Here is an 18,872-nt window from a genome sequence, read left to right on the forward strand (position 1 = left end):
AGGTAAAATATGTAATTTTCGAAACGACGACTGTTCTACATGTTTGCACGAAATGTGTTATAATGAGTGTTGATACATATTTAATGTACGTTAATGATGCTACACATTCATATATCTGCGTGGATTATTTAATATGAAGTATCGCTCACGTCAATATTGCAATAGAACACTCTTGTTCAAAAATATTGGGTTGATAGATAATTATCCGTGCAAAGTTAACGTTTAAATTTTATATCACTTTTATTTAGCATTTTTTTATAACTATTTCATTACCTGTTTCTACATCATTATAGCTACTGATGTTTTTGTTTTTAAATAGTAATATGATGCTTTTATAGAAATAAACCTTATTCATTCAAAATATTGCGTAAATTTATGCATTTATAAAATGGTTTTATAAAACGTTCACATTAATGTAAAATTAAAATTATAGCAATTATTAAAGTTAATGAAATATTTAAGATTAAAAAATATTGTTTAGCGAGGTGACTAATGAAAATAAAGATTGTCAAAATAAAGACCATGAAAATTTAACGCACAACTCAAGAATATTTTTTATTTACATATGTTACTTGCAACTTTCCTTTGTTTTTCTTTACAAATCTCACTCCTCGCGCGTTTTCTATTTCAACTCTTACGGCTTTGTTTAATCATGCCAACGTGACGTTAAAATAAAGCGGTTCCTTCTCGTCTCTGGCTTTTCTCTCCCTTTTTTCTCTTAAATTTCTTTTTTTTATTTTCGTCCTTTTTTCTTCCCCTATTCTGTTCTCGTAGAGTTGCGTCTACTAAACGAGGAGACTTTGTGACAGTGAAAATAGTGTAGATCATCCGTTTCGATGGTCGTGGAAATGGCTTAAAAAACAAAAATGAAACAAAAAAAGTACTCCGCCATCGCGGTATTGGTGTAAGTCGAGCGTGGCTTAATTTCGATGCGTAAATCGAACAGCTATTCGAGTCATTGCATGCCAGCGTGCCAAATGGGACGTCCTCTATGGATGTGTATGTGTGAGGGAAAGAGAGAAAGAAAACAAGAGAGCAAGTCGAAATTCGGATGGACGTTAAAAGAGGAAAACTTGTGACGAAATGTTCGAAATGAATCCGCAACTCGTTCCGGATTTGATCACGATAATTACTTCTTCCTAGCGATGAAGATTCTAAATTTTAAACACTTTTGAAAACTCGAAAATCTCACAAATTTTCTCAAGAAACTTCACGATGATTATTTCTAGAAAAAGTAAAAAATCATGTGCTTTTAGAATATGATGACATGAATATCATTGAGATATATATTATGGATTTGCGAAATCATAAATAGATTTTAAATCGTCCCATGATTTACCGTTTCCGTCGATTATCGAATAAGCTGGTAAATTATTTTACTGTTGCCCATTAGCGATTGTTATCGAAAAGTATGCGAAGCGATCGATAGCAATACAATTGTATCTATCTGATTAATAAACATCGCCAGCCACTGTGTTCTCTACTTCGAAAATGAAGTATATCGTGCGGTGGCGTATGATTTACGCTGCAATGCATCACTGCAACTGCGTAACAGATTTTAAGCATCGTCGACGAATAGCTTCATGCCCGTCGCTCTGCAACGATACATTGCCTTTCCATTATAGTTATCGATTCGGCCGTAGCTCAACGTATTTCCGATAATGTCTATGAACTTATCAGCAAAGTTACCAAATCCCAATACTTCGTATGACGCCGATAATGCGATAGAATCATTCGAAAGAAAGAGAGAAAGAGATAACTTTGTAATTTCAACGTTTCGCCATTTTCCTTTTTCCAATCGATAAAATCTCGGGCAAATTAATTAAACTTAACTCGGTAAATAGCTTCATTAAATTTACAAACAGAGCTTATAAAATATATCGCACGTTTTTCGACGTAAAAGCATTGCTTAAAATAACTTACAATCTCGAATAAAATTACAATTGAAATCAATGCACGAAAACACGGGCAAACTATATTTCCTAATTTATTTTCGCACACAAAGAGCGTGTAAAGAAAATTGTCGAACGATAATCGTTTGAAAATATATTTTGCACAATAGATCTATTTTTCTCTTTCTTTCTACTTGTTTTCTCCTCACTTTAACTTCGCATGGAACTATTCGTGATTACAAATAAATCACATTCACTTTTTCCTTGACAAAAAAAAAGAAAAAGGACACGATTGTGTGGTAAATTTAAACGAAATGTTTGTAAAAAAAATAATTAAAGCTCAATCAGCGACTCTGAATAGAGTACAAAAATCTAGAATTCAGATTAAAAGAAGTAATCTATTTGTGGAAAATACTCTAACGTTTTCTATTCCATTCTTTTACCTTTCTTTTTATTGTTCTTTATATTTTTTGAAAAAAAATACATTGAAAGTTATATTTTTTGAAAGTTATATGATTTTCCTTAAATAAATTAGATAATATAGATATTATTACCAAATAGAAAAATTTAACCGAAAGAGAATAAAGAAGCTGTGTATTTTTCTTTTAATATTTTCTGTGACCATACTAATAGATTCAGCAAAAGATTATAAAAAACAGTTTCGAAACTTTCTATTTTTACCAATAAAAATTATAACATTAAGGAAACATCAAATATTTGTTTTGTACATATTGAATGTGTGGCCAACATGAACTTTATAGACTCTATTGATTATTTTCTTATGGTCCGTTCGTTTCATTATTGATAATAAATTAAACCTCTATTTATGTAATTTACTGTATCGTCAACATAATTATTATCGTTATATTAATTACTAGGATTATTGTGGAACAGACATAAAATCGTAATAGATCTAACTCTTGTTCATAGAAATTACGAGTTATCAAATATGCTTTTAACATTTAAGATGCATATTGTAGAGAATTTCAACAGTAAAGTGCACTAAAACGAAGAATCAGTAAGTAAAGTTAGAAGTATACTTTATTCCATAAAGTAGGCAAAACTACTCATGCGCCAAAAACGAACTGACATTCAATGTCTACTACTACACGAGTAACTATTTACATATCTTTTATGTAGAAATGTATATATATATATAATATTTAAAAGATAAAGTGATAATTTCACAAAGTAGTGAAGGGTTGATGAAATTTAAACAAATATTTGCAAGATTTGCACTACATGTGATTGTTATTTAACGATATGCTCTTTTAATTTAAAACCTAAATAAACGATTTGGAGACGTACTCAATGCAGACTTATGAACTGAATAATTATCATTTTCAATGAGATACGGATTTTAAAAGAGCCAATTCGCTTAAGTTCAAATGCGAATCGCAAAAAGCTGTTGAATCGAATTCCATGAGGAAAAGAGAAAGACGCAAAAGCTCTTTCGTCGTCTAATCCGTGAGCTTAAAGAGAAAGCTCACGTGACAACAGGCTGTCGGTTAATTAGCAAGTGCAAGCCTGCTCCAACTTCGTGAATAATTCAAGTGCTTTGCGCCCGCTTTCTGCCGTGGGATATCGTGCACGTATACATACATACATGCGTAAAGGTGAGACCCCTATGAAACGTGGCCAAGTCTTGTAAAGCGTATCATGTATGTTCGAAGCCACTCGTAATGGATACTGGAAGCATACATTACAAAGATGAACGATGAAAAAAAATCAATCAAATGGAGAGAGAATAAGTTTAGAATCCTTATTATTTAATGTTCCTTTTCCGATCGATCGAATAAATATCAAAATTGAAGCTGTGAGTTTCATTAAGAAATACACAGTATCTTTAAACAATTTGTAAAAATTCGTAAGAGAAGGTATTATCAACAGAACGTAATTTTAAATATTTTCTATACGAAGTCCATAAGAGGTTATAGATTAAAAGTGTATTACGAGTTTGTGCTAAAATAAAATGGTGTACTTAAGATATCCACGCCTTCGTTATATAAGCCGCAAAAGGTATTATATTTTACGTAGGTTTTATTTACATTACCGCAAGATACAAGAGCAGCGGGACGTTTTAATAACGTGCCAGCTGGTGTGGAACAAACCCTTTCAGTATATATGTACGTACGTATATATCTACATATAAATGTATATACCTGTATACATAAATATATAAATTGGTATGTATTACAGTGTGTAGAGGTAATAGATATAAACATGCGAAATGAAGAAATGTAAATTAATACATGTACTGTATGGGTAATAATGGGGTTAACGGTAGTAAAAGTGACTTATAGTAGTAAACAAAGTATAACAAGTGAACAATGTATGAGTAATGGTAATATGCACAGATGTACACATGATGAACTATCAGAATGCATAAATGCCCATTATCTAATTATCTAATACTACATAGTGTGCTGTCGAGCGCAAATTGCTATATTTGAGCATGGAAATGTCTAAAGGGCATTTCGTAAATACTACATAAAATTTATGAAAGTTCAGATGGAGAATATTATGTGATTGAATTCAAGAAATGTTAAGAAGATTTAAAAAACATTTCACAGACATTTTTATCACATTTTATATTTTTATATGTAATATTTATATAACTCTTTTTTTCAATTAATTATAAAACTTTTTATATAAAACCCTACATATATCAATCTCGTGCAACTCCGAACTCACTTATCGCTTTTCCTACTTTCCAGAGCGATATGCGAACTTATTTATTTAACTCTTCAACATTGCCAATACCAATGTATTACATATAAATATCTAAAAATTGTCTTTTACAATACGAAAAAGAAATAAAAATAATGAAAGTTTACCGTATATTGTATATTTCGTATGATAATGAAAATAATCTGAATATGAAAAGATTATAAAAATATTTATTTTCATTATGTTTCTATTAACGCAAGCGTCGAGAAAAACAGAAACGATATTGCGATAATCCTTTTTTAAATAATTTTTAATAATTTTTTAAATAATCCTTTTTTAAACAATTTAATTTACATCTGCCTTTTAGCTTATTATAGATTATACGTTGTTTTTATATCAATATTCTTATATCCATCTATTTTTATTTATGCTTTTCTTTTTTTCTTTTATTTATATCTTGTCCTTTAGATATCTCTTCACCTTTCTCTAACGAATCATTCGCATAATTCTTGGCTTATGCATTATTTCACACTATATAATAATTCGTGACAATATCATACGTCGTATTATCATAGGTATGTTTGTAGGCACATACGTATAGTTTCTGGACTTGTTCAAAAATCGATTATTCATATTGCAACTCAATTATGCAAAGGAAATACAAGAGAAAATTTCTAAAATCATGACAAGTAATGTGGAGAAAATAAAAAGCAATATTTGTCAGCGATGTTTCGTTGTTGTTATTGTTGTTGCTGTTGTTGCTGTTGTTGTCGTCAAGAAATGCAGCATCCTCAGTGCATTATTGTTATTCACAGAAATAAACTGTCCAGCTTTGTGAGTCGATAACGAAACGGGAGTTGTAGTAGCTTCTCTACCGCTTATTTAGGAAAAAGCACTTCTCAGCTTGGTAGAGGATAAAGAGGAAAGGCAAAATCTCTCTTCTCTCAATCTCTCTCTCTCTCTCTCTCTCTCTCCCTCTCCCTCTCCCTCTCTCTCTCTCTTTCTCTCTTTCTCACGTACACATACACGAAACACACATACACACGGTCACACATACACACATACACATTCATTTTCAAGGTGCTTCTTACACGAGGAGAGAAGAAGAAGAAAACGAACGAACAATTTTCTCGTAAAAGATACTTTTCGTCATGGTCTGTTGCTATCTTGTTATCTGTCAGCGTCTAGAGAAAAAGAATGGAAAGGCAGAGAAGGAGCTACGCAAGGACAAGGGAAAAATGAAAATACATGTACTGTCAAGTGCCCGACGGAAGATCCTCATCCAAGGAATTGAGAATAAAGGAATTGAGTACCAAGACAATGGATCACTTTGTCGAAGGACATATGATCCGCCAAAAGGACTTCGTCTGGATTTTCGATCGAAATCTTTTGGCTATCGTTACTAAGGCAAGGAAAACAGAAAGGCAGAGAGAGAGAGAGAGAGAGAGAGAGAGAGAGAGGAGAAGAGGGGACGGAACGACTCTATTTACCCGATACATAAAAGCGTCGACTCGAATGACGCTCGCGTGTAACGCTATCAAATTGCTGCAGGCACCGAACGAATATTTCTCTTCGCCGTTCTTCTTTCTTTTTTCTTCTCACCCTCGGCCCATATCGACGTAAAAGGAAACAATAATAGCGTTACTGCGTTGGTTATTGCTCAAAAGTACTGTTCATCGTGGTAATGCCCCCAGTCGTTATGGTTTCTACAAGATGGTGGAACAGAGGGATAATGGTGAAAGAAAGACGGACTGAATCGCGGAAAGCATCTTACAATTTCTTTGGAAACGTTTTAAGAGAAATTCACGATACATCTTTCTTATACTTTGGCTATCTTTAAACCGATTGGGAAATAAAAATAAATCCAGAGTAAAAATGCTCCATTTGAAAATTTACTTCTTCTATTGATTCTATAATATTCATAAATAATAAGGTAATTGTAATCTTTCTTTGTTAATACCATACCTATTGATCTTTCCGTCCGCATAATATATAATGTATATATTTATTACTATGATATTCATATATTTATATTTATATGAATAATCAACATATAATATATGTTCGTTATAAATACTATACATAAAGAGAAGGAAGAAAAAAGAAATGAAAATTTGTCTCTACAAATTCGTTATTTCAAGAAAACCAAGGAAAGAAAGAGAAGAATCTTCGGAGATACAATTACGAATGGACCACAACATTTTTCGTTTAGTTCATTATATCGTTGAAAAATAATACACGCTAATTAAGCAACTTAGAGAAAGAAAAAGAACATTCCTCCAATATTTCTTCTCTCTTCGTTTGCCGGCTGGTTCTACAATATAATTGTACCAGCTGAGTTCCTACCGTGCCATTATACGCTTGTTATTCATTACGCGCCGAGAGGAATGTCGCTTGAGAAAAAAAGGACATGAGGTGGTTCCGGCACTCTCACAATCCAAGATTTCTTTCTCTTCTTCATCTTCTACGAGTGGCTAACTGACTAACTAACCAGTTGGCTAGCTTGGACGTGTCCACAGTCCCAACTCTACCAGTCTCTCTTCCTCCTCTTCGTTCTCCTCTTCTTCTTCGTGGTAATGCCACCCTCCAATCCTCGTAGTTACCAGCTACTAGCTCGCGTTACCACGGCTCGACTTTCAAGCAGCCGACCTCTCACCAGTATACCGTGTGTTACTTCTCTCCTCTAATATTGCGAAATTTGTGCAATCTCGAACGGCTAGTCTACTCGAGCTTTGAAGATAAGCTCGGCGATTCACCTTTTTTCTCCGACTACTTTTCCCTCATAGATTCCTCGTGAATGAGGAAGCTCTAGAAAGATGAGGATGAGTAGTGAAAATCTCGTGTAGCAGGTAGATACTACCGACCTAGGCCGTTTCAAAGGTGTGAAGAACATGGTGCGCGGAAATCAATTGCTTCTGTTCTAAATCTCTCGTAAACTCTATTCAAGGGAATTTTTTTAACCAACAAGAAGGATAAAAACACGGTTTGAATAATGTTTCTATTCTTAATTCATATACTGTATCCTGATTGATACACTCTATCAATGAAGATTACTGTAATTATGAAGTCTGTATATGTCTTAATGTATGAAGGAAAGAGATATCGTATTTATTTGAAAAGCGACCTGACAATCTTCAATTATCTGGCATTAGTTAAAACACTACAACAATGCATACTTTTTTGTTATCGCAATTCAATTTTCGTGATCTCGTTTATTTTACTTCGTCGTTAATGAGATTGGATCCATAATGTAAAAACGAGGAAAATGAAAAAAAAATAAGGTGAACGAAAGAGAAAATAAGTGTTTTTAAAGTATTTGATATCTGATAAATGAACAAAAATTAAGAAAATAATTTATTTAATATTTATTACTAAATTTTTTAATAAAAAAATGTATTAGATAATTTAATGATTCTGTAATATCAATGATATTATCAACAAAAAATTGTATAAATAGTGTTGTAATAAATCGATTATGTAATAAGAGAACATATCGAATAATTGTAAAACAACTAGTCCATAGTTTTGAATTTAAAACATTAGCGATATCTTAAATTATTATGCTTCCTTGTGTCAGTTCTTTTTTACTGTCCATATCATTATAGACATCGATATCTCTATGCACTTTTCTTCCACTCTAACGCTTTCCGCGTCTTTATCCGAGCGAACGAAAATTTCTAGGTAAAAGAAAATGAACTTTAGAAACCACGAAACGGAAGAGTTGCAAAGTTTCGGTTTGAAGTAGGTTAGGCGAGCAGTAAAGGAGAGTTTAAGTCAATTCTTCTTTGCGTAAAAGTTTCCGATTCGTTCAAGCACTAAGGTAATACTGTTGAATAAAGCGGTTAGTCATTTCTATTATTTGGTTAATTATTTATTCAACTTTGATGTACACGTTTGTAAGGGATATTTTTTGATTAATTTCATCTTAAATTATGAATCATTTAATTACAAGCAATTACATATTTAAAAGAGACATTTGAATGATTTTTGGAAAAGTGAAAATTTATATGTGTATATTATATAATATCAATTTTTATATCTAAAGTAGTATCTATACCGATTTTCAAATTTAGAAGAGTTTCAATCAAATTTATAAAAAGAAGAAATTATAAAAATGAATAGAATAAAAGGAGGTCAGTAATTTTATATCGATGTTATATATATTTATCTATACGTATCTGTGTTTAATATAGACTGTGAATTTCGATAAAAGTAAATTTCTATTCGTTGGAATTATTTACTTTTTCTCTATTCATTTAGTGATTTGTATGGCTAAAATCATCAACTTTAATTCAATCAATGCATTTTAAATGTATTTAAATGGAAAACTTTGTGATCTTTAAAATCCTTATAAAAGAAAAGAACTGATTTACTAGGTTTAAGAATAGAAGATTTCTTATCTTTTCTGATAAGATATTATAGATTTTCAGAATATTATTTTTACAGAAACTACAGAGAGAAAAGAAACTAGAACTTTTAATAATAAAACTCTTTAAAAAAGATCTGGTTAACATTATAAATTCTTTCGATATGTTCCCAAATGACCATATTTGGGTTTTATAGGCTATGAGTAGCTTAGTCTGTCGACTGTCGGAAAAGTCACTTTGAAAATTACACCGAGTGTTTCAAAACTAGTTTAATCTCCGGTAGGTAATACATATAGGACAACTTACTAACTTACTTTTTTTTCGATAGAGTTGACTTTATGAAAAATTGCATGCACAAAGATCTGTTTACAATTTTCATCATGTACGTACGTATTGGTTGATGCACGTTTAAAAAAAAAATACCGTAAAAATGACGTAATTTAAAAATATACAAGTGTATATAAATCAATATTCATTGCCTTCGAATATTATTCACATAATAAACATATAGATGAGTCTCGAAGAGTATCTGTCACTTCGAAAATTATCATACTGTTACTCTCCTGTTAATCTATTAATTTCTTTTAATCTAAAATAATTTTATAGATGTTATCAACGATGAAATAACGTGAAAAAAAAAATACCTTTAACCGAGCAAGTATTGTCGTCGACGATTTATCAAAAATATCTCATCAAGAATGAAATCCTAAAAAAATGTCGGGACTACTTGTCTTAGAATCTTCACTCTCTCGCTAAAAAAAAGACTTGCGATTGTCAATTCTTAGGTAGCAAACGATGCCATGAGATTCGTTGTGAACGTTTGTTAGATATATATTTTACGATCTTTCCAGTAACCCCGCTCATGCCGTACGTACCGAAATCAAATTGGTATTCTCGAGATGCGGGGGAGGCTCGTGCATCCCATCTGTAGCAATTTAATCCCGTGAGTTTCGTCCGTAAACCCCTCTTGCTCTTTCTCGTTCATTCTCTCTCTCTCTCTCTATTTCTCTCTCTTTTTCTCTTTTTCTCTACCATACTCTCTCACTACTACTACTAGTCCCAAACCTCCGCTTCATCCACGTTGGAAACCGTCGGAGTACTTTCACGTACAGCCGAGCGGCTACTTACGGAAGTTCATCTCCCTCGTGAAATCATTTCGCTTCTGTTACTCGGTGTACCAATGTATACGTATGTTTCTACCGTATACGATACCGTACGGTTTCCTTCGAAAAGCAGCAAGATGTAAATCGGCACATCGTCTCTCTTTCTTTTTCTTATGTCTTTTTCTCTTTCTCTCTCTTTTTATTGTGGATCGTGGGTCTCGCAAAAAGAGAAAGCTCTTCGTCGCTTAAGAAATCTTTTGCTGAGTGTGATGCATCGTATAGGACACAAAGTGCGGTCTTGAGACCGATCGAACATTTCTGCAAGTCGAAATGCCAAGAAAAAAAATACGTGTATATATATATATATATATATATATATATATATATATATATGTACATTTTCTATCCCTAGAAGTAAACGGGATTTTCTTTCTTCTTCTTTTTTTCTTTCTACTTTACATTCTATCTCTTTACTCTTTCTCGTTCGCGTCTTTGTTGAGCGATTTCCTTTTCGCCCTTAATCGCAAATCTCTCGATGGATTTTTCATTACAAATAAGCCTTGGTACGTAAAGCATGTTATTACTCAGCTTAAAATGATCCCTTTTTCCGCCAAACGTAATATCTCTTTCTCTCTCTCTATCTCTCTCTCTCCCTTTTTCTCTCTTTTTCTCTCCTTTCTCTCTCTCTCTCTCTATCTATCTCTCTCTTCCTCTCTTTTTCTCTCCTTTCTCTCTCTCTCTCTCTCTCTCTCTCTCTCTCTCTCTTTCTTTCTCTATCTCTATCTCTCTTTCTCCTTTTCTCTCTGTGTTTCTCGTAAAATAGAAATAAAAAGCACGGACATGTTAACTCAAAATGATGAACAAATACCGATCAAACGATGAATTAATTTTTATTCATTATTAATTTTTTTGCTCTCGTTCCGAAAAACCTTCCTTAATCTACTAATTACTCCTTACATGAATATTAAATAAATATCCGACAAGCAAAGCTCGTTACAACGTAATTTACAACAACTCGCTTTTCGCATTCTCTCTTCTCTCTCTCTCTCTCTCTCTCTCTCTCTCACATTATTAGCACGTGTCACGGTGGGAAAAGCGATTTTACAGGTGAACTATAGTTAGCTCGGCACGTTACTAGAAAATGCTTTTCCGAATTTGGTACGTTCACGTAGACTAATTTAGAAAGTATTAATTCATTGGAAAACCAAGATGGGCATAATAGACGTGATCGCCTTAGGTATAGAAAGTGATGAAGTATCTACTCACACGATTATTTTAGCTAACAGATAGTTTTTCCTTTTTTGATTGTTTTCTTTTTTTGTGAATATTACGTTTTATTATTATATTAGTATTTTTATTAATTTTTATGTTCGATGATTACATTTCATCAACTTTTTTACATTATCTAGAAGATTTCATTGATTGAAATCTGATAAAGCGCAAAATAAACAAATGTTAATTTGGCGATGTTTATTTTGGAAACATACTTTATGCATGTAATTACTTTGTAAAATATCCGAAAAATTTCGATACTCCTCCGTTTTCTAATTTTTATAATAAGACTTTATCAATGCAAAATTCAAAAATAACGCATATAAATGTGTTTTTAATGAATAAATAGGCTAAAAGAAATAAATAAAAAGTTAAAAGTATTTCGAAAATCGTTTAAAAAGTGGAAAGAGAAAAAAGATCTTGCGTATCTAACAAAAAATAAGAATCTTTACTGCACTTCTAGAATCCTCTTTTTTTTTTATTGCCTACACAGTATCAAAAGCAACTAGAAATAGAGTGGCCTGATGACCCGAAACAGAAAAAGTGAGGGAAAAAAGATAGAGATAGAATGAAAAAGTGTATCAGATATATGAGGCTAGAGTGTTTGTACTTGGTTGGCGATACAAACGAAAGACTAAGCTTACTCGCGCATTCGTTTATAAAGAGAAAGAGTGAACGGTAGGGGCTTTTCATTTCCGAGAAGGGTAGTAAAGATCGCTCGCGTGCCGCGAGTACGTGCGCAATGTGCGCCACTGTTCTGAGTCTACCAAAGTCCACCAGCTATAATATTGCTTTACCTATAATATAACAAGGTTAATGCCTTGCAAATTAAGTGAATGTAAAGTACCTTCTAGCGCACTTTTACGTCCCTTCAAATGGAAAAAATGTAATCTTCATCAATAGTAAGCCTGTACTCTTCGTCAGTTAATTTAGTAATTTTCATCTTATATGATATATAAGTGTATTAAAAAGAATCAATAATGCTTATGACAAAAACTAGATAATGCAATCTAGAGAAACGAATAAGTAAAACTTAAACAAAAACAATCGTATTTAATGTTTGATTCAACCATGCTAAAATTGCAGCACGGATTTCAATAACATTGAAAGCCGAAATGATGATTTTCATATATTAACATTATGTTAATAATGTTATTAGTTCTGCAAAATAGCTGCGTTTGTTTGACAAATTTTGCTTTTATGTATTAAACATGACTATACCATATTATAAATTAAAATGTTTATTTTAAAATAACGGGACAATTTATTTAATATTTTACACAAAAAATCTTCAAGTTTAAAAAAAATGTAATATTATGATACATAGATCGTGCGGAAAATTTTTTTATATTTTGTATGGGCAATTTTTGTTATTATGAACCCAAAAAGCTTTTACATGCTGAGACACACGAACATTTTGAAAATATCATGATTTGTGTAGAACTTCGAATAGAATTGAAAAATTGTATCTTTATTACAAATTATAAAAAGTTAAACGTTTTTCTCTATGATAATTCGATAAGATTTCTGAAAGTGTACTTAAGAAACAAAGTAGAATAAATATTATCGAGTTTAAAAATGAATTAAAATATAATTAATTTCAATGAATATTAAATATATTAAATTAAAAAAACCATTATACAGAAAATGATATGATTATAAATCTGTTCTTTCAAACTCTAGGAATTTTTATTATAAAAATAAACGAAGATATATTATCTATGTGAAAAAGAGAGATTTGAATTACCGAGTATATCAAAAACCTGCTATTATCCTGAGCATTTATCTTAAAATCGTTGATCATTTTTATAAACAATATTTATCAGATTTATTATTTTTCATGCATTATCATTCTAATAATGTCAACTTTAATTTTATATCTTCAAACGTTTAAATTGAATATTAAATTATCGAATAATTTTAATAGCAACATAAATAATTGAAAAATTGTCCATGATTAATCATTATTTCATTTTTTTATCTTTTAAAGTTATAACGTATCGTAGATTACCTTAGCTATAAATTTTAGTGTGCTTATGTAAATGAAGGATAAGTACGTTTGTAATAATAAGTGCGAAAGTATGGGATTAAGTGTAATCTCACCCTTATTATAAACGAAGCCATTATGCCTTCAATTTTACCATGTGCATTTACCCTTTGAAGAGTTGAAAATTATCATGTTTTTTTTTGCAAAAAAAAAAACAAAAGACTCTATTCACTTATACAACCAATTAACTATTTGTAATAGAATTTATATAAACAAAACCCATTCGGAATTGTGCTGGAAACAAGTGATATATCCGCGCATACGTATCGTTTTTTAATAATACCAATTGAAGAGGTTGGAAAATATAAATATTTGCTCGTACATACGCAATCGAAAAATCATCTTTTATATTCTCTTTTTTTCTATCATCGTTTTTCTTGAACAATTTTTTTTTTTTTGGAAATATCGTTTTATTGGCTAAAGAGACTAGTCAAGACACGGTTTTACAAGTTTTTTAATCGTGATAGATTGTACGGAGATAGAGGCGAAGTACAGCTGATAGAGGAAAGTGCGAAATCCCATGTAATTTCCGCGTTCTCGCGCGTTCGTCCGAAATACCATGAATTATATCCATGTAGCAGATAGCGTACTATCAACGTGACGCGAACATCCTGACAATAATTATTTCGGACGCGAACCGTTAGCATATACTGGCGTCGCAATCCGTTTCTAGAGAGACGGGCATTTGCTATCTTCGAGCTAACATGACAATTCGAACTATTTTCGAAATAGCAAAATGTAAATATAAAAAAATTATCGTTTTCTAGATGACATTCAATTAAAATTACTTTTAATGATATAATAGTAAATTCATTTTGTTAGCGTTTAGAGAAATATATTATTTAAAGAAGATAATAAATTAGATATATAATAAATTTATCCGTATGTATGTCACTAAGCCTGGATTAATCTGTCTAATATGAAATCAAAGACAAAATTGAATAGTGTAAACTATTAATAGTGTCACACGTGCAAAGCGGCTTTCATTCGATTGTTCTGGACCTATGGTAAAACACGATCGATAAGATGAAGTACATAATGTGTAGAGATGAAAGGATAGACATATAGGAATAATACTCACCGACAACTTCGAGATAACCAATCTGACTCTTCATAGGATCTGTGTTGATCTGACACATATACCATCCTCGGTCAGATTCTCTGACTTCACGTATGTGGAGAAACCATGTACGATGGTCGCTATGAGATACCGAGATTCTGTGGTTCTTCGTTATCACGTGATTTGCTATCGTCAGTATGGTTTGCGTATCCACTCGTAACCATGCCACCTGCGAATACAATTAAGGTAGTGAAGCAATGCTATTTGCTAATATTTAAATTCGAATTACCTTTTAACGTTACAATTACAAATATAATTCTTACTGAATCAGATGACATCAAAGATATCAAATAAAAACGTTTTATGATTCTTAAAGTGTTCAACAAAATGCATATGACGAGTATAAATTAAAAAAGATGGTTTAAGATAATTGGTTAATAAGCCATTAAAGAAAGAGAGAATATGATAAGAGATAAAAATGATACATTAAATAACAAAAAAAAAAGAAAAAGTTGTTATTAAAATTCTTTTTTCGTTTCATAACTAAACATTCAAAGATCTTAAAGATACATATTACATAGACAAAACATTTTCCTAATCAAAGTAGTACAAAACAAACAAAAACTACAAAAATAATAAAAAAGAAATAATGAAATAAAGAATATTTCGAGGTGTCAACGGTATGAGGAGAAAAGTGCATCAGAAGAGAAAGTTAAAGCGACATATAGTAGTTATGCAGTCATAGTTATACAGAGTTTATTGTTTACCGAATTATTATGGACTTTGAATTTTGCGCAATAATGTTTAATTTACCGAGTGACGCGTTTCAAGTTTAAGTTTCTTCACTAAGTTTTACGATCTTTCCGATAGTAGTTCATTATGTAAATATATATTTCCTGAAATAATTATGTACTGTGACACCATATGCATAAATAATATAATTATTTCTATCATTACATATCACAATCGATTTATAAACAATGATCGACATTTCCAATTATTAATAATTAACTATTAATTACCTAAAGTAGAGACGGGAAGGAAAAGAGAGAGGAAGGATAAGTGAAACTTTTAGAAATGAAGAAAACAATCCTTCTTTTCATTTGTATCCGAGTTTCCACTTTCCCCATGTTATTTCATAAGTCTCTAGTCAGTGCGCTCTGTATTTTTGATTCAACCGTTCCATCTTTTTCTTTCTCTGTATTTCTCTCTCTCTTTCTCTCTCTCTTTCTCTCTCTCTCTTTTTCTCTTTTTTTTTTGCACCATCTAACCAACCCACTTTTTTCACCTAACTTCGAAATGTTTCAACCCCTTATTCTTTCTTCTTCTCTTACGTTAGCACATCTCCCACTATTGCGCTTCCGTTCCATCTATATCAATTATAATTTTTCATTCGTGATTTCTCACCCGACCGTTGGAATAAAAAACTATGAAATCTCTGTGCAGTCGTAACTGGTTATCCCATTATTTTATTATTTCAACGTTTCTCGTATTCTTTTGAGACCAACCATTTTTCCATATCATTTTACGCCTAACAATTTCTTCATATTTTCTTTTTCCTTTCCTCTTCGCCTTCTTTATCATCCCTTATCATTAATGACTTCGGTTGCAACATACTCGTTGCGTTTCATTCCTTTTTTAGAAGGAGTGAACTGAAAATGTGCTCACAAATTTGACATCTTCATGTTGATTCGTTTTATGCATGAATAAATGACATGTCATACACCTATGTTATGCAACGAATAGTATGATTATAATCTTTTTTACATTATCTTCGGATTGGTTTATCCAATAAATGAAATCGACAAAATTTAAAACGAGAACGGTATTGTATAAATTAATCTATTTAAGTGATTGATAAATGCTTTCATTTATATAAAATATAAATTTAAATTTAATAACTTTATGTTACGGAATGAATTTTATACTTTATGGAATCAATTATAAATATGTGTATTTTTTTTATATCAGTCTCTATAGAATTAAACTGTTAATTAAGAGTCGAAGTTTATTTTTCGTATTTACTGACACTTTTTGTGTTACTGATGCTTTCGGCATGAATTTTAGTTGGGATCGAACATTTTTTCTCATGATAATAGCTTACTATAAAAAAAAAAAAAAAAAAAAAAAAAAAACATTATTTCATCAAATACTGTTTTATTTGAGTTAATAAAAAATATCTTTTATTTATAATTAAAAATACTTATAATTATTTTATTAATTTCCAATTCTTTTTTGTTAAAAAATAAGAAAACATACAATATTAAACAAAGCAATATATTTAAAATTTACAAAACAATACATTTAAAATTCTAACGATGCAAAAGAAAAAATTAAAAATAATACAAAATGTAATATCGTGCAATTTTTCTACGTGAAATGGTATACAATAAAATTGCAAATATAGCAGTTTTCGCTCTGCTTCTTACTAGTCACGCATATCGAATTACGCCATTGCAGATTTTTTCTCTTTCCCGTTCCCACAATTTTTTCTGATACATATTTTTTCATACCCATGAATAGTCTACCAAAAAGATCGAATTTTGGTGTTCGTTTTGTAGGTTATTGTGTAAATGGTTTCAGTACTTCGATATCCATTTCATTATCTGGAATTTCGTCAGCTGTCCAATGATATGCAACTTAATGAAGAAATTGTTTGTATCTCATTTTGGTTTCATGCACTGAGTTGTACATTACAAACGTATTAAATAGGGCACAGTTCAATAAATACATATTTACTCTCTTATTTTATTTTTTAATTTTCTGCAATATGGAATAATGGAAAAAATATTGATCAGCGCCTTTCATATATTTGTTATATTTAATAATGGATATTGACCGTTTTAATTATATTCAGACTTTTCCAGTTTACGTTACTGCTTTCTCTCGTTTCAGTTAAATGAATTCAGTTAAATTATTCGAACCCCCATTTTTTGATTGTCAAGTTAGCAGCAATATATATATCATTCTTTGTTCGAAATCTTGATTCTCCTTTCTTCAGTTTTAACTTTTGAAAAGATTAAGATAATTGTACTATAAATTCTTAATTTATTTCGTCATAAATCTTCAGAATTTTCAATACTATTATAAAATTTGTTCATATAAAAGTGATGCATGTGCCAGTATAAGGACTTTGTATAATCTTTAGTAATTTTAATCTCCGTGCATAATAAATTTTAAAATTATATATGTAACACTTTTACATAATATTCGCACTAATATTCCTCTTTATCGTTTTAGAATAAACAAGAGTCTCAATACTTGCAGGTATAGTCCGATCTTTTATTCTTGCAAATTTGTTTCATCAAACAATCAATCCTTAAAATTTTTTCATTTCTATTAGTTATATTCTTCCATTTTCTTATTTTTACGTGATTTGAAATTATATGAATTGTATATTTAATTTTATTAACATTTATATTTATTAATTATACATTTCATCGTTTCTCTCATTACTTTATGAAAACATTTTTGAGAGATAGTTTATATTTATAAATTAATAATAATACAATAACAAATATATTTGAAAGAACTTGAATGGTACACTTTTTCTAATTTTGAACAATAGCACGAAAAAGTTGTCCGTTATGTGAAAGAACCAGAACTAAACTGATTAATTCAAAAATATATTAGATGAGATTTGATAAATCAAAGTATTAATAAAATGCCATACTGTTAAAAAAAATCGACAAGTATAGAAAAAAATATAGACAAGAGAGACTATTCAAAAAATGTGCTGGCACATTAAGCTCGTTTTGTCCGTCAATTCTGAAATTCTCTCTTCTCTCATAGTACACATATTCGAATATACATACCTTCTTTATGTAATATCTTTGTGCAAGCTGTACTCGTACGCACGTGCACTAGAATTCACGTTCAAAGGGCGACGGATAATGGAATTGCTATCATCGTGCGCAGACATATTTATTCCTGAATTCGTTTTACGTTTATAATTTGAAAATCCCTCTTTTTGCATTCTTCTCGTATGTTTCCCTTCGAAATATATAAACCTTTATGAGATACACGTGAATAAGAGTACCGCTTTTCGAGTCCGAGTCACCGAACTAGAAACATTTCGTTTCTGACCCTTCGAGGTAAATCTTTTTGCCATTACGATGCCCTCTATACTATTACTATTGAGAAAATATATTTTCGTTATCATTTCTCTTTCCCTTTGCGTTGCGTTTCGCTCACGTTGCACGTTCTTGCCGACTGGTGGTTACGCATTCCCGAACGATTATATGGGACGTCGGTGATAAAGAGCATTCAGAGACAAGCGAGCTTGATATAAACCATTCGATGTTACGACATACGACCCTATACAAGAGGATTAGAATGATTTCATAGGCCTCGATATATCACAAAGGTGTGAGTAATGGTGATACTAATGTATCTTGCCTGCGTTTTGATTTCCGCATCTTCTGTTGTTTACTCTCTATTTCACACTTACATATCTACACG

At 31.1% G+C, this 18,872-nt stretch overlaps 1 protein-coding gene across 2 annotated transcripts in view; it reads right to left on the reverse strand.

Moving 5' to 3' along the window:
* Window positions 1–18,872, reverse strand: part of LOC118443006 (opioid-binding protein/cell adhesion molecule homolog) — a 155,699-nt gene that overhangs the window by 29,498 nt on the left and 107,329 nt on the right. For both annotated transcript variants that reach the window (XM_035869387.2, XM_035869386.2), the window contains exon 3: window positions 14,433–14,640. In XM_035869387.2, coding sequence (XP_035725280.2) covers window positions 14,433–14,640 — 208 coding nt within the window. The remainder of the gene's footprint in view (window positions 1–14,432; window positions 14,641–18,872) is intronic.

This window comes from Vespa mandarinia, chromosome 4 (genome assembly GCF_050613455.1).
Source record: "Vespa mandarinia isolate Hongniang chromosome 4, ASM5061345v1, whole genome shotgun sequence".
Classification (NCBI taxonomy): Eukaryota; Metazoa; Arthropoda; class Insecta; order Hymenoptera; family Vespidae; genus Vespa; species Vespa mandarinia.